Here is a 23,733-nt window from a genome sequence, read left to right on the forward strand (position 1 = left end):
CAAAAGAACAATGTATATACCATATATACTTGTGTATAAGCTGAATAATTTAGGAAAAAATAAAGGCCTGGAAGAAGGGGGGGGGGTCAGCTTATCTGCGGGCCAATGTCTAAATTTGACAGTTTATAGGTCTTTTTGTTGACTACTTTAATGGTTGTAAATCTTGGGACATGAAACAATAATTTTTTCAGTGTCCTAAGACATAGGCATGTAAAAAAAGTAACTTTCAGTGACCCGGCAATTATTAAACTGTTATAAAGTACTATGATTGATTTTGTTATTATTTTGCATGTGCATATTTTCTGATTTCTCCAACACGAACTTAAATAAAGGTAAATACAGACTTCATAATTCGCAGGCTGGTTGAGTTTACCAGGGAGACCATGCTGAACTATAATGTACAGTACTTACACAGTGCATAGCGTCACTTAAATCCTTACCTATTCCAAACATAGATGCAGGTTTTGCTTTATTCATTGTTTCGAGCAAATTGCATTCTTCCTTAATAGCTGTTTCATTTACATTGAATCACGTGCTCACGAGTTACTCATTTTCAATGATATAACGATCCTACAAATTGAGGTAATATTCTAAAAAAGTTACATACTTTTAATTATACAAGGCACATAACCATCATAATTTACATGTTCATGAAGAGTGGTAATAATAAAGGCTAAAATTCTCATATAGTTCAGCTAAGATCATCATCAATCAGTTTTAGTTTTGTGTTTTAGCTAAACAAACATCATGACTTTCCACACAATGGAAAGTTTGATGTTTCAGCGACTCCTATGTTGATAGTCAGCGAATTTGTCTTTCATTTTGTGACAGCAGTACAGGCCAGTTATTTATTAAAACCCTAAAACTGGCTTGTGTTGAGGGAATATTGACCGGTAACTATACCAGTACACTGATATGTAATTGCCTTTTATTCCATAATATCAGCATGGTTACTGTAGTTATGTAAAACGGGGTGTAAGGCATACCTATGAACTTTCAAAAGCCAAGTAGGGAGACTGAACAAGAAAAAAATAGAGATTGGGACCTAAAATCGGGAGGTTTCTCGTGGCATTTTTTTAAAACCTTGTTTTCACTAAATATTGATCAATCTTCCTGGTCCAATATGCATCTAATTCGCAAAAAGACTCGTTTCTCCCTGTAACGTGCCCTATTTTGACCCAGGACGTGCCCTATTTTCATATTCTGGTCAGCTGTGGTCAAACTGTACAATAGCTAAAGATTAGTCTTAAATAAACAAGCAAGAAAGCCAGCGTGACTTATTAAAAGTTAATCCTTATCCAAGCAACTATTTTGTGAAAACGAATTGCCCTCAGTCGTAATTCAAAGAAACCACGTTCTACACTATTTTGTGTTATGGAGGCACCAGCAATTGATTGGCAAATAATGGATTCCCAATTTTGTTGAACTAAACGTACCAAAATAGCCAGCCTCATGGCAACATGCATGTGGCAACTATTTTCCCCTCTTTGTATATCCTACCTTATTCCCTTACTGTCAACTCGTAAAGCATTTAGTACTGTTTATTATGAAACATGTATTCTGAATTAGTTTTTTGAGGTCACATTTGTTGCGTGGTATGTATTTTCATTCCTTCTTTTAATTTAACGATGGTAATCAACCTTGGTATATATAGTGTAAAAATGCCAGGTGTTCATGCGCGTAAGTTTCTTTTGTGGGAATGGCGGTATAGCATATGGAGTTACAGCATTCGTAGTGATCATACTTGGGAGAAGAAAAAAAAATTGTGGACGATTTTTTGTTGTGGTTTATTTTTTAATTTTTGTATTATTGTAGAGGTAAAAAAAAATCGTTACTTTATGTGAATAATATTTAAACTTAACATTCTATTTAGTGAAGAAGCAAATTCTACATAGTAAAGTAATTATTTTGTCACAACAATGATTCACAGGTGATACAACAGAACATGTAGGACTTTTCTTGTTTAGAAGAAATTAAAATCGAAGACATAATGTAATAATCGGGAGTTCTCTGCAAAAATCGGAAGATATTATGAAATTGGGAGGTAGGCGTGGAGTGACCCCAAAAATCAGTATGTTTTTTCATCCCGGCGTGAAAGTTGACAGGTATGGTGTAAGGTTGCTTACATCAAAGCAAACTACAACTCAGCTTTCATGGTATTAGCATAACTGTCAAAGCATTATTTCCAAAACTTTATTATTGTATTTTGGAGATATCATTAAAGTTTAGCGCAATGGTGCGCATGATTTGACTACAAAGGATGTACTTAATTCAGTGCGTGATCAAACCTACAATGTACATGCAGTGGCGCCATTATGTAAATACGTTCAGTAGCCTAACTGCGAGCGTTGAATCAAACCGTATTGTTGTTTGTTGTGTTGTCATACTGGGATTACATTTTAATGAATTAGGTATTTACAATTTCAAAGCAAAATAAAAGCATAATTGCAGGTGCACTGATATAAAATGTCCAATGCAATAATGCATAAACAAACAATAATTGCATCAAAAGGGAGAGGTAGTGTTACAGCAACTCGCGATTGCTAAATTATACACAAATCTAAATTAGGCAGAAACAATAAGAAAACAGAAAATTAAATAAATTGCTTTCAAATAAGTCTATACCATTTCTCTTTAATAATTATGCACTCCAACCTCGAGATAAACATACATATAATTTTTTTAAAGATAGTTTGCCTAAATAAATGCATTTAGAACTTACCTCATGCATCTTGAGATGTCTTGGAGTTGTCGGTCGGCTTATACGCGGGTCATGCACTTTTTAGTGTTTATACCTGTTCAGTTTGGGGGTTGGCTTATACGAGAACAGGCTTTTGCGCGAGTATATACGGACTAAACTGTGAAGCAAAGTAATTTCAAACTTCATAACAATGTGAATAGTGGTGCCAGCAACAAAAGCAACAGAGGGAAGGAAGCCTCAAGGCCTTAAAACTAGTGTGAGTGTAGTCCAAAGTTGAATACGAATCTGTATAAACTTGATGGTCAGTTTAATGAATGTACACAAGTTCAATAATCTGTAAAAACTTAATGGTGAATTTAATGAACAGCCACAAGTTCAATAATCTGTATAAACATGATGGTCAGTTTGATGAATGTACACAGGTTCAATAATCTGTAAAAACTTGATGGTCAGTTTAATGAATGGCCACAGGTTCAATAATCTGTATAAACTTGATGATCAGTTTGACGAATGTACACAAGTTCAATAACCTGTATAAACTTGATGGTCAGTTTGATGAATGTACACAAGTTCAATAATCTGTATAAACTTGATGGTCAGTTTAATGAATAGATGCAAGTTCAATAATTTGTATGAACTTGATGGTCAGTTTAATGAATGTACACAAGTTCAATAATTTGTATAAACCTGATGGTCAGTTTAATGAATGTACACAAGTTCAATAATTTGCATAAACTTGATGGTCAGTTTGATGAATGGTCACAAGTTCAATAATCTGTATAAACTTGATGGTCAGTTTAATGAACGTATGCAAGTTCAATAATCTGTAAAAACTTGATGGTCAGTTTAATGAACGTACGCAAGTTCAACAATCTGTAAAAACTTGATGGTCAGTTTAATGAACGTACGCAGGTTCAATTACCTGTATAAACTTGATGGTCAGTTTAATGAACATAACAAAGTCCAATAATCTGTAAAAACTTGATGGTCAGTTTAATGAATGTATGCAAGTTCAATAACCTGTATAAACTTGATGGTCAGTTTAATGAACATACACAAGTCCAATAATCTGTAAAAACTTGATGGTCAGTTTAATGAATGTACACAAGTTCAATAATCGGCAAAAACTTGATGGTCAGTTTAATGAATGTATGCAAGTTCAATAATCTGTATTTACAAGAAAATCTATTGGCTGACATGCAAAATATTGTCAAATTCACAACATAATATTACCATGGACTTCCTCTTTTCCTGCTCAGCTTTCACTTGAGCCAAGATGTTGCCTCCAAAGCCCATGGCTGGAAGCACTGGACGTTTGGGAACAACAAGTGGAACTTTGGGGGCCACCTCCTCTGTCTTTTCTTTGGCTGGACCTTCTTGCTCTTTCTTGGTCTCATCCATTTTATCTATAGGGAAAATGACATCCTCAATAGTTTTCAATCAAACTGAACATACAATAATGCGTACTAGTTCTTATTATGAACAGTTGTATGTATTTATGTACATCATTAATTATCTTTAAAATTAACAGGGCAACAAGCTCTCCTCTACATTCATTAGCCCTGCATAAATTGGCAGCATAATTACAGTCATGTAATAACACAAAAGACTGACTGCAAATTGGATCTTTCACAGCGAACGTGGCCCTCTAAGAATAACAGGATGATTCAAGAAAGACAGAGATGGCAATATCAACTTCAGTATCTTTGAAAGAAAGTCTTGCAAGCCGATTTTGCCCCTTATCTTGCTACAGTGCCACCGAACAATCACATATAGAAAATTAATATTCCTAACAGAATGCATTGAATCTAATTAAATCAACCAAATTGTTTTATGAATTAATCAGCCAGACAGCTAACTCTGAATGTACTGAGGGGTGGTGATTTTAAGGAAAGCAAGTCTGTCAGCCCTGGTTATCCAAGACTTGAAGCAACTACACACTTATAATTCTTAACATGCATCCACATGGTGAACAGCTTAAAAGGATGGCTGAATATATACATGATTCCAAGTTGAGTTCAACTGCAAACTGCACAGACCCATAACTATTGCTACATAATGTGTAAGCAGATCTAGGTCTATGGAGTTTTTTGGAAGTAACCTGTAGAACAAAAACAACACAGACCTCGATTTGCCAGCATGCTATGCAACAGCTGATCAGGGTTTATGCTGTCTGCAGTTAGACTCAACTTAAAACAGAGTATATATGGTATACAGTTTTTATCATAAAGAGTGTTTCATATATTTCTCTTGAGTGATGACCACCTGACCAAATTAATTGATGCAACAAAATTTAAATGTCTGTTTAGTACATAATATTTCCATTTACATACAAGGAATCAATAGGTATTAGTCTTGCCAAATGTTAATGCAAACTTCAACAAAAGTAGACCTACTGTACTGCTAGTCAATTTCCATATACTTTTTATACACCATCAATCCATAAAAAAAATTATTAATATTTTTGTCCTCCAATGTTTGAAATAGAAAATATCATATATATTACAATTTCAGACCTGCCAACCCTGACAAGTCTGTCTCAGTAAGGCAGTTGATTTGTTTCTGTAAGATTGACCAGTTTTCAATAAGGTGTAATTCTATAATCAATAGTTTGATCATGCAGACGCTTTGCATAAACAAACAGGTGCAGTTTAAAGTGTCAATGGGGTGCTGCTGTTAAGTTAGATTGGTTCCCTGACTTATTTTACTAATCCTAATAAGAAACCCAGATCCATATCAAACATGGATGAACTGATTATCCAGATTTTTCAGCAACTATCATTTTTCCATAGTTTTTGCTTGTATGCCTTAAGTTCATATTTTAAGGGTAATTTACATATGAATTATGGCAAAATCGTAAGGGTTGGCAGGTCAGCAATTTTGAAAATTTCAGGTACAAAAGAAATTGAATAAAACATTACACCAATAATTATTTGTACACCAGAAAAAACATTTTTTAAAAAGTGTACAAAAAACATTAAAAACAATATGCTATTATCAAAATACATAAAAATCTCCTCTAATAATGTTTATTCAACTGTGCGAACCTCCATCTATCCTGGTTATTTCTCCGCGTTCTTTCTCCAGTACACTAGGATGTTTCTCCAATACCTGAGGAAGTTTAACCTCAACAGAAGATTCTGCTTTCTTTGTTTCCTCCAGGACCTCTTCTTTCTTCTCAAACTTCTTTTCTTCTTCCACTTCAGCCTCAAATTCTTTTGGTCTCCTCTCCACCGATTCCTCTTTCCTTGACTCCTGACTGGAATAAGCTACCTTTGGTTTGGCCAAAGCTGAAGGTGGGGTTGGTTTTGACCCACGTTTATTGTCTTGTTTGTCATCCTTCTTCTTTTCCTCATCAGTTTCTGAGGCTTTTCGAGATGACAGTTTGGAACGTCTAGAAAAAGCAAATACAGCATAAAGACTGACGCAAAGAAAACAATCTATAATACCTCATGAGGATGCTATCTCACTGTCTAAACAACATTTAAAGGAGTCACGTTTATGACTGTAAATAATGTCTGCTTAAATAGTTAAAGAAATAAAACAAATAGACTAGAGCAAATGAGGCTCTTTTACAGAAACACAGTAATTGTTAGTAATCCATGATTATGTGAGCCAAATAATAATATATTGTTAAAAAAATGCAGAAATATATCGTGAAATATAATGCAGAAATATACTGTGATATACAAGAGAAGTCATGCAAAATCTGGTAAGTAGAACAGACCTGAAAAAAATGAGCCACCTGACTGACCTCACTGAGTTGTTGAGTAGTTGTACTTAAATTCTGGTACCACCTGTTGACTAAATACACACAAATTTACAATTTTTATTATGTCTTACGTATTTCCATTAAGAGTCAACAATTACTTTAGGAAAATATTTCTTTTTCTTTATATCACAGATTTTAAGCTTTAACAAGGACAATTATTTATGGGTGCATTGCAAAGGACGTTGCTCGATACATTCCGTTTCAAAGGGTCTTCAATGAGGAATTTCTTTTGGAAAGGTCATTTCATTTCAATGGGTCTTCAACAGAGAATTTTTTTTGAAATCTTGATATACAAACTCCAAATGAGGGTCAAATTTGGTCTAGCAGCTTGGAAAGAAGTTAAAACAGCAATTGTTGATGGACAAACAATAGACAATCCACAACAAGATATAAGTTCATAACATTCTTTGACAGTTTCATCATGCAGAAAATCTTGGAAACTTATTGCACAGATTAAAGCTGCAAAGAAAAAAGCAAGAAGCCGCATTACACTCAGGTGTTCTAGGTATCTACAATTTTAGGGACTAAAAAAGTGAAATGCAAAGTAAAACCTGTGTGCATTGGTTATAACTGCACCTGGAAAACAATAGCCTTCATAGAAAGGTAGTCTTTATATAATCGGCCAGTTACCCAGGCAACCAAAAAGATGAGTGCAAAGATAAGCCACTGAAATGTTCAAATCTGAAGCAGCATAAGGAATTCAGAGTAAAGAAAATAAACTTTTATTTTTTTAAATTTTATGTGAAACAATAAAATAAATTTAATTCTCACCTTTTAAAACATAAAAGCTGCATTAAGGCAACTGTAGAGTAAGTCCTTTGCCCTGTATCACAATATGGCAGCTGACCCAAGCTGATCCTATACCAGGATTTGAATCAGCAACGTTCTGATCACAAGTCCTGCATGCTAAACACTGAGCTACTGTAGCAGGCTAAGCTGATCATTATATATAGAACTGTATATATTCTGGTCAAGTTATGGTTACCACCAACTACTGTGGACAAGTGGCGACTATATACATGGAATTTATATAGCAGAAAGTGTCAGGACTGATTGTGATCATTATGAACAGGTGACCTTTACAAGAAGGCGAATTCTAAGACAGATTTTATTAAATTGTAATTCTACATCTTTGGAATTAAGTTGAGCTGTTTTTTTTTACTACAAAGTTACATTAAATCTAACTTTATTTTGTGCTCAAGGTATTCAAGATAGTTCTGTCTGAACAGAGGGTACCGTATTTATTTTCTTTATTTTTACTTTACAGTAACTGCAAGATTTTCTGCTGAAACTGGCTTGTTTGTTTTACTGGATTAGAACGCAATGGACTGGAGCTTCTTTGATACAAAAATACCATTGAATTTATCAAGAACCCAGCTGCATGTCTTAAAAGAATAAATGAAGTTACCATATCTTTTGCATGTTTTGGGGCAGCAAAATTTATTAGCTTTTTTCTCTGTTTGAAAACATGGTAAAATATTTAATTTGGTGTGCAAAGACAAATGAAATACTGAAAATAATTTTCAGGACTTGCAATTTTGTGCACCAATATTTTCAGGCAATTGTAGTTGTACAAATAACAAAAATGACATTCCAATACTATCTGCAGAAGGTTGAGGAATGGCTTGCTCATGATTCGGAATATCCTGGTTATTTTATGTACTCGCTTATAAATCAAGTCAAACTGAAAAGAACAACGATCCTGATCTTCCATAAGCATAATGCGCCTGCAGACCAGGGTATACCTTGTTTGTTCTACTGATGGAAGATCCAGGTCTGTACATTTTGCAGTTGGACTCATCTTATAAGCAAGTACCTATGGTACATGGATGGTTCAGAATTATCAAAGACTGGAAGGGCTATGTTTCACTGTTCATAAGCTCATTGACATTGATATAATGGTAAACATTTATTTAAAACTATCTCCAAATGTCCCCTCCCACATCTACACCATCACTATGAATAATACTAAAACCTACACCCCGACACATAAAGAACCAATTACTCATCCTGCTTCAAGACAAAATAAGTTCTATTCCAAAACTTATAAATTGATAGCAATATATGAAAATATTATGTTTGTGCAAGGTTATTTATTTAATATACATTCTTATCCAATGAAACTAATATTCCTATATACTTCACCAGAACCCGCTGTACTCACTTATAAGTCGAGTCTAACTGCAAACTGCACAGATCCAGATCTGCCGTCACATAATGTGCTAGCAGATCTGAGTCTGTGCAATTTGTTAGGAGTAATCAGTAGAACAAAACAACATAGACTCTGATCTGCAGTTGCATTATGCAATGGAGAATCAGGATCTTAGTTGTTTGTAGTTTGACTTGACTTATAAGCAAGTAAATATGGTAAATAACTGGGTACAGGTTTTAACATTATCAACAATGGAGGCCGCACTAAGCTCAATTTTCAAGATAAAGAACCTCACTTTAACAGAATTATCTTATACTAAAGGGTGACATATTCTTTCAATTTTTTGACAAATTAAATGTTTTGGTCTACAGGTGAGTTATATAGTTTTAAACAAATTTCATTATTCATTATATCATTGTCATCAAGCTAATGAATAGTAAAACATGGTTCTCCCAATATTCAACAACTGAATCATACACATAACTTGTTGAGGCTATTTCTGAAAGCAGCATCATTCTGGTCTCATCACTGTAAAACAACTACAATCATATTTAAAAACATCAATGTATAAATAATATTACTTTAAAACAAACATTACAATGCATGAAAATATTATTATGGCCTGAAAATTGGTGTCCATAAGCAGTATCTGAGGGCACACAAAAAATATGGTAATATATGGTGGTCTTCAAACTGCACTTTCTCATTACTGTCTCATCAGGAAATGGGCGTTAAATGCCTATTCCAAGGACAACGATGGGGTCATTCCAGGTTGATTGGGGCAAGTATGAAATCTACAACCTTAGAATACAAGTCTAGTGCACTACAAAATGAGTTACCATGGTTACCATGGCTTCAGTGTTAATCTATGAACACAGATGGTTCATGTTGTGGTTTATCTATCTGTCTGATGACATAAACTGCAACTTTATATGATTAGAATTCCAAATGTATTTTAAGCAAAGGTTCTGACCTTTGATCCCAGCAATGCTTTATCCACACCACCCCCTTCCTAGCATTTGACTTGCAACCCCCCCAACAAAACACTAACAAAGAATCTTGATGCCGTCAAATCAAGGGATACAAGGCAATAGATATATCTCACCATTTTGTCCACGGTAAGACAAAAATCTTAAAAGTATGATTTCTTCTTAAATAATTTTCTCTTTTACATACCCATGCTAAAATACCCCCCTTTTTAAATCCTGTTATCTTCATACATTTCCTTATTTAAAATACCAACATCATAGCCACATATTATCAAATCTTTGGTCATGCAAGTCCCAACACTACTGGGACAAATGTATTACTTATCTCTACTGGAGCGATGTATTGCCTGGTGATTGCTGCATTAACATACGACACAGAAAACTTACTTTTTTTCTGTCTTCTCTTTGTTTCCAAAGGGATTAAAATTAGGCCATGGAGACTTTTTCTTGGTATCTGCACTTTTGCTGTAATATTAGTCAAAACGGAGTTACACCAGCATGCTTTTAATATTGGTTACCAACCTTAGTTTTTGGACTGCTGATAAATAAACAAATATTAGATTAGTAATACAAATATAAAAATGGCATACAAATTTGAATTAGTTGGTTGGTGCTTAATCCTTCATTTAACATAGAATCCATGTAAAACATATGCATGTTTGGTAAATGTTTGATTGTCTGTCTAATTGATTGACTGATTGATTGATTGGCATCTAACTCTTCTTCAACACATGAAAATTTATATTATGCTGAAGTAATTGGTGCAAAGTCCCCTGCCCAAAGAACCATCAGGGTGCCTAACCAGTCAGGTCTACTTGAACCAGCACCTCTGTGGTTCCAATTCCAAGAATGTTAACCAATGAGCTACCACAGTTCCCCATATAATTTTGGGACATTTCCTCCCAAAACCTTGCCTTTGGACAAAAACTTAACCATTTATTGACATTCCACAAAATATGTATCCCTAGAAACCCAAGTTTTTACAAGAATATCTAAGCAGCATCTGTGATTGCCATACAAATACCATATATATATATATATATATATATATATATATATATATATATATATATATATATATATATATATATATACTTACTTATAAGTCCAACTGCAAACAACACAGACCCTAATCTGCTTTCAGATACTGCACTGACAGATCAGGGTTTATGTTGTTTGTTCTACTGATTACTCCTACCAAACTGCACAGACCCAGATCTGCTGGTGCATACTGCACAAGCAGATCTGCATCAACCAGTAGATCTGGGTCTGTGCAGTTTGCATTTGGACTTGACTTGTGACTATATATGGTAATGAAGCACTAACTGTACATGATTGTTGTTTACAGCACTAAACCTGGAGGTAAAGTATAGATACACTCTTTTTACTGATGGATATTATGGTTGAGACCCAATGGGGCATGCTTGCCAGGCCTATTTTATACCACAATATAAAACAGTACCAACACTATAGTTTTCTTACTATATATCATATTTGCTTGATGATATAATGTAATTTAACTGCTTTTCTCACAACCGAAGTGTGTGCAACAGTTTTTATGGCTAAATTTCACATACCGGAAAATACCTGGTGTGAAATGATGTGATTTCATGTACAGTAATGGATCATAATAGACCTAGTGTGATGACATGTTTTTTGTGATTTTATAAATTACTGCATCATAATTCTGTTCAGATGAATGCTGTGGTTTTATGCATTGCTGCATCTCAACAGACCTGTCATTATGACATGTTGTCATTTTATACATTGTTGCATCACAACAAACCTGTTATTATGACATGTTGCAAAGCAACAAATTTACTGGGTCATACATTTGATTGGTTAAATAGTTTTGTGGGTTTAAATGCCATTTTTTCAGCACATGAAAGGTTATATACATGGCTGTGGTGGAGGAAAAACCAGGGAAGAACCACTGACCCAACAGGAAGCTACTAGCAAACTATCTCACATAACCATGTTGGCCAAGTGGAATCTCAAATCCACGATGATTGGGGTGTGATGTGTGAGTGATCTGTAAAGGCAAGCGCCTTAGACCACTTGGCTACCTGGGGACCCACCTGCATTAGGAGTCATTTAAGGCAGGTGTATGTATCATTTCTAGGGTCTTTTTTTTTTGTTGAGAAAAGAGTTATTATTTAGTAATAGTTCTTTTATAAAATTCTGCACTTGTTTGTGAAATGTTTTATATCCTTTTGAATCCAGATTATACTGCTAGTGCCTTAAGTGCACATATGTTATAAATTCTAAGTCTGTGAACATTTTTAGTTTTTTAGTGGTTGTGTTAGCATTAAGGTTGTAAAAGATTATAAAAAGTCCACTCTGGTGATGGTGAAGTACCAATATATTAGTAGAGATTTAATGTAGGTGCAGAAAAACATGAAAGATCTTTATAAATTACTTGTATCCAACATGAACTGGTTTTGTGTTTGTATTTTATGAACTGCATTTTTGTGTGTAAAACATATTCCCCACTGCAGACAAAATGACCAAAACACAAGTTTGATAAACAAGATAAAAACATTATTTTAATATCATGAAACTCTAATTAGGTTATGTATACACATGCCTATCAAACGCTAATTAGGTTACGTATACACATGCCTATCAAATTTGACTTTTGTGTAAGTTGCTAACAAGGTTAGCATACAGAAAGTCCATGTACCAAAATGTATTCCAAATATGGAATTATTGTTTTAAATGACATGAAAACCAAACCAAGTTATCTAAATTTGCAAATATAAATTACTACTAAATTTCACTTGTCTATGTCCAGAGTTTAATTTATGCAATAATGTGCCCAAGTTTTATACCCAAAATTCAAGTCCAACAAAATTTCAAAACAAAATTTTTTTAAAAAAATGGAAAATTTCATTTAATTACACAAAAATTTAATAAGGTTGACACGCATACAAAAATGCCTGCCAAATTTAATATGTCAATGTCAAGTAGTTTTTGTGCAACAAGGGCAGTCACCAAAAAGTTTTATTTAAAAACTGCATTTGTGGCATAAAAATCTAAACAAGCCATCTATACAAGCACATAGAAATATCCACCAAATTTCATTTGTCTACATTAAGTAGTTTCTGCTAAGGATCTGACATAAGTACATGTCTGGAAGCAGACGACATCAAAATGGCCATGCAGTATGCAGTGGGGACTGGTATGAATTACTGTATATACTTAGTGAAAAGATGAGTCCAACTGCAAACTGCACAGACCAAGATCTGCCACTGCAATGGTCTGTGTGTTTTGTTAGTAGTAATCAGTAGAAAAAAACAGCATAGACCCTGATCTGATACTGTATCGGTCTGTGTGTTTTGTAAGAATTAATCACTAGAACAACATAGGCCCTGACCTGCAGGCACATTATGCTATGTCAGATCAAGCTCATGGATGCTTCCCGATAAGGTCACTAGCAGATGAAATTCTGCCTATTTTACCTGGACGATGGGCAACCTGGCAGTTTCTTCTATATGCGATCACCAAAATTTACCATTTTTAACAAGGCACACTGAAGCAAAGTCAACTTATAAATCAAAAATGTAGATACTAACAGAAAGCTTGATTTGCATTCTGTTTATGCATGTAATTTTCATAAAAGAATTTTGAGATTCAATGAATTTATTTCAACTTCTAAACACCATATAAAGTCAAGTGTAAATCTGCCCACTGACCAAAAATATGGCAGATAATGACGTCATCCGGGAACTATCTATTGTTGTTTGCAGTTTGACTCAACTTGTAAGCGAGTATATATGGTACATATATTCTGTATAAATGCAGTATTAACCATTCTTATTAACAAATAATGGAGTCTGATATGGAAACTCTCTAGATTATATGATTAGAGAAAATATATCTGAACAAGGGGAAAGAGAAAGGGAGAAATTTAATTTCAAACATTCAATATTTTTGTTCCATAGCTATGCCTGTTGAAATCTGTCATTGGAGGAAATAAGCAGCCAAATATATAACAGTGCATTCAAGAGAAGACATGAAAGAGATTTATTACAAGCAGTTTGATTGCAGATGAGGTGAAACTGAGGTTAGGTACATAATCTGACATCTATTGAATAATATACAAACCTAGTTAAATGATTAAACAATTATGTATATTATGAAATGCTGAAATGAACTTGTACAACTCTTGACCATAGTTTTCAGGAACTCTCCTAGAAAAAATGGTATCTGTCATCATTTGGTCAATGTTACATTATTATACTAATAATAATACTAATAATAAAATACTAATTTGTAAAGTCTAATAAGGTCAAAAAGCTGAGTAATTATGTTGCATATTGAATTGACAACAAGTTTAGGAAACATAACCAAGTGAAAATGCCTTAACTAAACCCTTCATTGCAAATTTTCTATGTGATTTTGACCCCAAGATCAAGCATGTCAGAGAATGAACTGTCACAGCTTCATAATGTATCATCCCAAATCCATCATGGAGTTTAGGAAACATAAGAAAATGAAAATAACTCTATCCAATATCTTAATGCAATGCTGAAGCTACTGCTGATGGCAGTGACACTGCAAGTGATTTGCTATGTTTCAATAATGCAAACTTAATAATTATCTAATTTGTATTCAATATTTTGTTATGGGAGAATGATAAAAAAAAGATGGATGACAATGATTTCAAGGGAAAGTAATTATGAATCATTACCTTGTATGAAAAGTATCTACAACACAGACCATATGATCAACCCCCTACAACTTTTTTTTTAAAGATATTTTGGGTCAAATATGAACATATAAATACACAAAAAAATTCATCCTACTTTAGAGGAAGTTGTTGTTTTTCTTCTGGTCAATCAGAAAACTGAGAGCTGAATTATATATATATATATATATATATATATATATATATATATATATATATATATATTCATACCAGGTATTATTATACCATTCAAATTCAAAGATACATGATTATTTGATCAAAATGTTCGACTAAAAATGAGTTCACGTAACTATTTGTCCTAAAAGTAAGCAATATAAGAGGATGAACCAGTCTAATGCATTTGTTCCTGTACAAATAGTAACCATTATCAAAAGGATGAACCAGTCTACTGTGTTTGATCCTGGATAATAGCAATTATTATTAGAGCATAAACCAGTCTACTGTGCATGTTCCTCTATAATAGCAATCATTATTAGAGGATGAACCAGTATACTGTTTGTTCCTGGATAATATGCCTCCAACTGCAATAAATAATCCCAAGAACATTATAAGACATCTGGGTCTACACTGTTCATTGGACATAGAATGAACTGACTAGACCATACAACTGAAAAGGTTGCTTCCTTGAACTGGATAGTTCATGATCATTAGTGATGTCCTTGCTCAGATCATAAATACTTTAAGAGTTCAAAATTTTCGGCAATATCACACTGCTTTCATAAGCAATTAATGTTAATCATGTGACTTATAACTCCCTTGTCACTGATGAGAAAGATCCACTGGAGGAAGTAGAGCATGTAGAATCAGCACCAAAGGTAAATGGCTATCCAGAGTGGATTTTCAAACTTTCAGAAAAGCGAACAAAAACACCACACACAAAAACCCAGGAGTTGTCTAAATAGAACCTACATTGGCATGACCCGTATCTGTGGTACATCTAGTACATAAGAAGTAATAGCCAGTATTAAGACAACATGGGATCAAGGTATATCACAAACCATACAACTCTTTAAGACAACAACTTACACATGTAAAGGACAAAACTGAAAATTTGAAAAAATGTGGTGTGGTTTATTTTATCAAATGTAATGATTGTGAGAAAAATTACATCATGGAAACAGGCAGTGTTAGAAACCAGTATTCAGGAATACATCAGTAGAGAGTCATCGGACATACATGAACATTGTAGGAATATGGGACATTCCATCATCCCCAATCAAACCAAGGTGATCGTATTAGAGAACAATATATGAAAAAGGAAGGCAAAGGAGGCAATCCAAATACAACAGCTGTGGCAAACACTAAGCAGGGATGACAGGCTTGAATTACCATCCATCTACATCAGTCTCCTCGTATCATGTGACCATTACAAGTCATGCGATCAACATTAGTCGCTGATTAAGGCAGTGTGATATTGCTGAAAATTTCAAACTCTTAGGATATTTAAGCTCTGAGCAAGGGAAATTACTAATGATCAAAGACTAGACCATGATGAGACAAATCAGGATTAAAATGAACTACACCATGATCAACCAGTACATTACACATCACAAGATCAGGTTCTACACTATTCACTCAAAATTATAGTAGAATGAACAGAATTGACTATGATCAACCAGCACATTATGCAACAGTGGATCATGGTCCACAATGTTCACCTGAAATTATAGTAAACAGAACCGACTGTGACTAACAAATGACTTGTGTGACATCTGACAGAACAGACCAAGATAAACCAATACATTATACAACAGCTGGCAGATAAGGGTCTGCACTGTTCACCTGACATCAAGAGATGAACAAACTGTAATAAACCAGTCAATTATGTGACAACATATCATTGTCTGCACTTTTCACTTGAACAGTCCTTGATCAACCAGTGAATTACATGATAATAGATATGGATCAGACTGTTCACTTTATATCATAGTAAAATGAACAGAATTGACCATCATCAACCAGCACATTATAAAACAGTAGATCTGGATCTACTGTTCACTTGAAACTGCAGTAGAACAAACTAAATACAAAAACTGGTATATGATGTAACTGCAGATCTGGTCTGAGGTTATAAAACTTGAGAGTATAAACCTCTGCTCAAACATACAATTTTAACAATAAATAACTCTTCAGGATTATGCTGCAGCAATGAAATTTAAACGTCAATACAGAACTACACTACTTTCTATTTCTACCAAATTTCTTAAAAATGAACACTTTCACACTGTTTCAAACCGTACTCTGTGAGCTCCAAAACATTTTATACCCTTGAGGCCTGGTCTCAAATTGTGTACTGTGATCACAAGTTCATGCTCAAAAACATTGTAGAACCTCAAGGCCTAATCTCATATACTGTGAATAGGAGTTCATGCCCCCAAACATTTTAAGACCCTGAGGGCTGGTCCTGTACATTGTGAGTAAGAGTTCATGCCCAAAAACATTTTATAAGCTCAAGGCCTTATTTTGTGTATTGTGAATAGGAGTTCAGGCTCCAAAATAATCTCTAACCCTGAGGCCTGGTCTCAAATTGTACAATAAGCATGAATTCATGCCCCAAAACACTTTATGACCTTAAAGCCTGGTCTTAAATTGTACACTGTGAGCAAGAGTTCATACCCGAAAACATTTTATAACCTCAAGACCTGGTCTCAAATTGTAAATTGTAAGCAAAATTCATGCTCCAAAAAATGTTTTACAGCCTCAATGCCTGATCTCGGCTATAACCTTGAGGCCGGATCTATGCTATACCTTTGAGGCCTGGTCTATGCTACTAATACAGAGATTCCCACTGTGGTATGTGGACCACTGTTGGTCTGCAAGCGCCATTCAAGTGGTCTGGTTTACAATAATTAGCTAATGGTACAATCAACATTTAAGAAAGATCATTAAGTTGTCCACTGAGACCCTCAGAAATGTTAAGTGAACAGCAAAAAAATTTTGAGAACTGCTGTTGTTGTTGTTGTTGTTGTTGTTGTAGGGCTTAACGCCATTTTTCAGCACACAAAAGGCTATACATGGCGGCCAGTATTAATGGTGGAGGAAGAACCCAGAAAAACCCCAGAAAGAACCACTGACCCACGAGAAGCTACTGACAAGCTTTCTCACATACCCACATTAGCCGAATCCGAGACTCGAACCCATGCAGACTGAGGTGAGATGGCAGTGATCCGTAATGGAGAGCACTTTAGACCACTCGGGGCCCCCACATTAAACAGTGCAGAGGTCTTAAAATTTCTCGCTGTACTAGAATATTTGGGTCAATATGGTAGAGAACCAGAAACAGATTCCAACATAATTTCAACCTGTCCATGCTAAAAATGTTATCATAATAATGGAATAAGAGAAAACAAATGTCTGGTTCCCTTACCTTGGGTTAGCAATGGGAGACTTTTTGTTGGCGATGGGAGAAGGTGATCCTGCAGCAGAGACAGACACAGCTGTGGATCCAAAGAAGTGTTCAATGCCCTCATCCTCCTTGAATGAATCTCCCTGTTTCTCCTGGCTGATGGGAGCAGTGGGACGAACAGTAGGACGGGTCCTTGTAGGAGGTTTTGCACGTTTGTAATTCCCCAACTTAGCTTCATGTGGTAGATCAAGCACTAAGTCATCTTCTTCTCTGATGACATGATTGGATGAATCTTCTTCTGAAAAAAAACAAACACACTGTATACAGTAAAACTGGTCTTGAAAGACCACTGTTAATTGAGACCACCTGTCTTGAGAGACATTATTTGCAATCTATAGATTTATTGATTATATAGCATTATGATCTGTTATGAGAGACCTGGTGTCTTGAAAGACCATAATTTTTTGGCAGAGGGGGTGGTCTTTCAAGACAGGTCTTACTGTACTATAATCCCTCAATACAAAGCACCTCAGCCTAATAGTCCCCATTACAACATGGTCCCTAATACAACACATGTATGGCAATGGATGCAGTTTTACCATTAGAAATCTATTTTCACACTGTACATGACAATGAAGTCTGATAGTAAACATTTCATATAAAGGACACATATTTATACGAAGTTTATGGTCCATTTTCTTAATTTTCAAAAAAAAAAAGAATTGCTGTACTTTATAAAGGACATGTCCATAAGGGGCAGATATTTCACTCTTTTTTAAACCAGCTGCTTCGTGAGGAACTGTGTACTGGTGAAAACAAATTTGAAATACTATGCTATTTTTTTGGTGTACAACCTATTTCGAAAAAAAATTTTATTACAAATTTCAGCCTAAGCATGAAACTTTGCAAAGTCTTAGTGAGGGAATTTTGTTTAATGGAAAATTAAAGTGTCAGAAATGACCAGATTTGTACTGGACTGATGGGATATCTTCAATCCAAGTGTATGAAAATGTACAGATACAGTAATACATATAATGAACAGTAAAGTGTTATATAAAGTACAATATAACAACATCACATCATAAAGCCACAGGATGTGCAAAATTGTTCACATTTTAGGTGGTCAGATTTCATAACTGTCAGTATGACATTACTTGACTGATGTCTAAAACAACTAATTCACTGATTCTCACATGGTCATGCTTCGAGTTATTTTCTTTATTTTGAGTTATTCAACGTACATGTACCTTTTTATCCACAAACTGCTTTAGTATACGTGTGAACCTTCCTCTCGAGTGTCTCCTGTCACTCAATGAAACCTCCTGCATACTCAGAATAATTAATTCAGAACAGACAATTTTGCAGGTATTTTCTTACACCTTGCTTCCAGTGTAGTATATTTCAGGTAAAGACTTCCTGTAATCACCTGACTGTGACCATCACACTTGAATTGGTAACTTGACAGATAAAACTGTATTTGCTAATTTGACACACAATAACCTAATATCAGTCACTTGATTATACTATATGTGATCAGTACAAATTTGTAAAGGATTAAAGACATTAATGGATTATGGTTGGAGCAGTCATAACCTCGGTTACATTTTAAAACCGATCAGTTTAGTATTGCATTTAATGATGGTCGACATCTAAACGTGTTAAAAGGCCATCATCTAAACAACCAAACTATCAACTGAAATTCAATAATGTATGGAAACAGGAATTTCAGCAGTTTGGAATCAAGTTCCAAGGGACATGAATATGCATGCTGCCAATCCTACAAAGTTGAATTAAAGTGGAACTTATTCAATATTCAATCCAGATAGCATCAAGGGAGGGAATTTATCTAAAAAACACCTATGATCATTAGTGGTCTTTTTAGCTAGATGAAAAATTGTCCGGTGCACAAAGGTAGGGAAGAAGTCAACAGAAATACACCTGACTAACCCTAATGTGGTGTTAAAGACTTGTCTATGCATTTTATCAGCATCTAGATCAAATATCTTGATCAAATATCCTGGTATGTTACTTTTTTTTAATACTGGTGAGGTGAGAAAGTTGCAGGCAACTGACTCACCATTAAGAAAGCTTTTGTATTACCATAATCATTAATGTTCCAAGAGATGCCAGGTAATTTCTGTAATCTTTAACAATTATGGCAAGATTCTGAATTATGAACTGTCATCATCATCATCTACATCCACAAAGACATTGATCTTGTATGCAGACTTGAATGACGGTGAATGTGGGCATTCCAATGGTGACAAAATCCTATCTACATGTATTTCCTCTATCAATGCCTTGAATTGAATTCCATCCACTCTAGTGTCAGATCAGCATATTCCAGCATTTCTGTTCCATCCCTTTCATCAATGTGTGGATTGTTCTCCTCCTGTACACCCGAAGTACAGGGATACAGCCTTCCATATTAGTAATGGTGATAAAGTACCATCTGCATATATCTTTTTGCCCACTAGACACACCATTGGTGTATTCGCATTATACAATGCCAGTCCAGTACAGCTGGTTTGGCTCAGTTTAATGGCTCGATAAGTAATACTGGTTTGCTATCAATTCCATAGGAATGGTCAGTCTGGTACAGTTGATTAGTCAGAAGGCCGGCTATATGGCACATCTCTGTCTCATTTAATATGCTGCATGACATCATTCTTGCCACCATAGCAAAATTTAAAATCAGCCTTATGGGAAGGGCACAATGCACATTCAAATCCTTGAACTTGATTCCAGCAACAGAATTTCCAGTTTCCATCTATAATTTAATTTTGTGTAGTTTCCATCTATAATTTAATTTTGTGTTATATTTCGAAGGCTGAGATTTTGGTGTTTTAGCATTGGGCATCTCAACAAACTTGAAACACTGAAGCCAAATCAACCCCATTTCATGCTGATTGAGCTCTTTAGTAATCCAACCATAATCAATTAATCTCTAATCCTTTAAGAATTAATTTTGACCACAAACAGTTTAATCCATGTCGACATGTTAAGCACTGAAGCCAACCAACCCTGCTGACAGAATCAATGGGTGTTAATTGATATATGCTGCTTGAAATTAGCAACTAAATCATCTTGCCCCGCTTAAGCCAGTTCAAAGGCAGTATTACTGTAAATATAATGTACTGGAAGCAAAGTATGAAAAAAGTGAATAAATATAAATTTTTCAATAATGATTTTACATACACTGGAGATTTCAGAGCATGACGGGAGGGACAGGAGACACCCATCATCTTGGGAATTAATACCTCCCATCCAGGAGGCTGATATGCATACAGGTATAATGGCATCCACAAAGTAGGTAGAAAGGGATGTTAACTTGAAGGAATTACTTCCCTCTGTTTACCTGATTCTGTATATAGACAGAAAGGCATTTCTTCACCGATTTTGTGGGGGGCTGGATTGGGAGGTAGAAGAGATTAATTCTAATGTTAATATGATCAGGTAACATATCTTAGACATTTATCATTTCTGTATAAAAAATGTTAATTATAACCTATAAATTTGTGGTTTCTGTGTAAAAGCATTACTTATGGCCTATCCACTTGTAGTTTCTGTGTAAAAGCATTACTTATGGCCTATCCACTTGTGGTTTCTGTGTAAAAGCATTACTTATGGCCTATCCACTTGTGGTTTCTGTGTAAAAGCATTACTTATGGCCTATCCACTTGTAGTTTCTGTGTAAAAGCATTACTTATGGCCTATCCACTTGTGGTTTCTGTGTAAAAGCATTACTTATGGCCTATCCACTTGTGGTTTCTGTGTAAAAGCATTACTTATGGCCTATCCACTTGTGGTTTCTGTGTAAAAGCATTACTTATGGCCTATCCACTTGTGGTTTATAAAATTTAAGTGAATTAATTCTATATTTGTAAGCTTGACTAATGTTTTAAGTAGTATCAAATAACATAGAACACATACCAGTAAGACACCCCCCAAAAAACGGGGACTGTGTTATATTATAATCAGTATTATAACAAAGTGAGTTATAGCAATGTTCCCATGAATGCAGTAATGCTGACAATTCAAAACTCGATCAGTCAAATATACTCTTCATCAGTGAAGCAACTTGCTTAATCCCGGTGTAAAACTCTCTCATCTGCTACCTTGAAAAATGTAACACCAAAAACTTGACACAAGTACTTTTAGGCCACTATCACTTGAAATTTATGAGATTTGACTGTTATAGTAAACACTTTTGATACTAACAATGAAATTTATGCAACTGTGTCACATATTCTTAAATTAAGTTTTTCTCACAATGAAAAAAAGTCTGCAATTGCTAAAAAAAAAGTGAGATTGGAAAGAAAAATACCCACCACAAAACTGCAGAATAAGTAAATACATGTATTCATAAAGTGAATGTATATCTATATTGTGTGTGCATTTAACTTTTGTCCACAACTGCAGGTTGCAAGGGTCATTTGTTAACAACTTACTGCATTGCAAAATTTTGTCCATGACTGCCCTTGGAGTGTTTTAGAAAGAGAACTTCTTACTGAATTTGATGGAAAAATGATCAAAATCCTGGGCATCTTATTGTGTCTTAGTTTTATATATATGGTGTGTGCTCAACAAAATAAATCATAATTTAACATCAGTCTGGTGTAATCACTTTTAGTTAAGTTTAGCTATAATTTGTGAGGAATTATTTATTTAAAAATTATTCACTAGAGTTACCAAGGGTTCAATGACATTCTGGATTAGTTCCTATTTTTGGATTATTTGAATTCATTCAAGGACATTCTGGATTTATATCATTGTGATATATAAGACTAGTAGCAAATCAACATACCTAATGCTGGAATTTATTTGGAACACTCCATAATTTTTGACTTGTAACAGAACTATTAGGATTATTCAGGATTTGATTCCCAATACCTATGTTCCTTTTACAGTTTCATTTTCTATCTAGAGAAATAAATTATATTTTTCTTTTACTTGTTGGTTTTGTTTTTCTTGTACTTATTTTAAGACCAGAGAGTTGTAACAAAATACATTATATAAAGACCTGTATGTTATATATATATACATACACACACACACACACATACACACAAGTCAAAGAGGGAAGAAAAGTACATTTTTAAATTACCATGCACATACCTTTGTCGTGAATGACAGGTAACACAGGCTGTGGAGCTAGTAGGAAAAGAAAATAAAGAATAGACATTACATCATGCACATCATGCAAGCGTGAGCAATAGATGTGATAAAAGGAGACTTATAAAGACACAAAAAAAACCTCAAAATGTTTAAAAATAGACACAATGAGCTATTTTAGCATACTAGTTCAAGTTCATTTCTAAAGCACCATATGTACTCACTTATGAGTGCAACTGCAAACAGCACAGACCCAGATCTGCCATTCCATAAGTGCCAGCAGATCTGGGTCTGTGTAGTATGTTAGGAGTGATCAGCAGAAGAAACAAAATGGACCCTGATCTGCAAGCATATTATGTGATGGCAGATTAGGATTTTTGTTATCTGAAGTTGGACTCAACTTAAAAGTGAGTATATACACTGAATGGAATAATCTATTTCAATCAGCTGTCTGATCTAGGTAGCATGTTGCTTCCAAATACAACACAAAAAAATTTCAGTCACAGCACATGAAAACAGCCAACATTCTCTCCACTGTGCTTTTTACAAATGCACACAACTTCACCTCATACCCATTCCTCTTTCAAAAGTACTTAATAACTAGAGTGGAACCATGGTTACTGTGACCTTGACTTCTGACCATTTGACCTCCAAATCTATAGGCTTCTTCCTCATCCCAAGTGAAAGCAATCCACAAAGCTTGGTAATGTTAGATGGTGGAGAACATGTCCAATATGCTGGTTTAGATATAATTGGTTTGAGGTCTGGCGGAAACATCAAGCAAATTATTGGAAAGTGACAGTGAAAAGGCAAGAGCTATGCTCTGTCAACTGCCAGGTTAATTATGAATGGGCTGTTAACATTTGCTTGTGCTGCACTGACCCCCTTGTCAATGTATTGTAATGTAATATACATTTATGAAGAACATTGTACTGGAATTGTCTTAG

General features: G+C 34.7%; 1 protein-coding gene across 9 annotated transcripts in view; it reads right to left on the reverse strand.

The window, feature by feature from the left end:
• LOC149780321 (F-actin-uncapping protein LRRC16A-like) overlaps positions 1-23,733 on the reverse strand; it is a 241,386-nt gene that overhangs the window by 32,496 nt on the left and 185,157 nt on the right. For 5 of the 9 annotated variants that reach the window (XM_089937166.1, XM_089937165.1, XM_089937164.1 and 2 more), the window contains 4 exons: positions 17,693-17,969; positions 10,002-10,079; positions 5,749-6,095; positions 3,935-4,107 (listed from right to left, as the gene is read on the reverse strand). In XM_089937166.1, coding sequence (XP_089793292.1) covers positions 3,935-4,107; positions 5,749-6,095; positions 10,002-10,079; positions 17,693-17,969 — 875 coding nt within the window. Of the gene's footprint in view, positions 1-3,934; positions 4,108-5,748; positions 6,096-10,001; positions 10,080-17,692; positions 17,970-22,789; positions 22,826-23,733 lie in introns of all 9 variants that reach the window. The other 4 variants (XM_089937167.1, XM_089937171.1, XM_089937170.1 and 1 more) reach the window with 2 other exon arrangements.

Source organism: Sinohyriopsis cumingii, chromosome 16, assembly GCF_028554795.1.
Source record: "Sinohyriopsis cumingii isolate HCF-2022 chromosome 16, ASM2855479v2, whole genome shotgun sequence".
NCBI lineage: Eukaryota > Metazoa > Mollusca > Bivalvia > Unionida > Unionidae > Sinohyriopsis > Sinohyriopsis cumingii.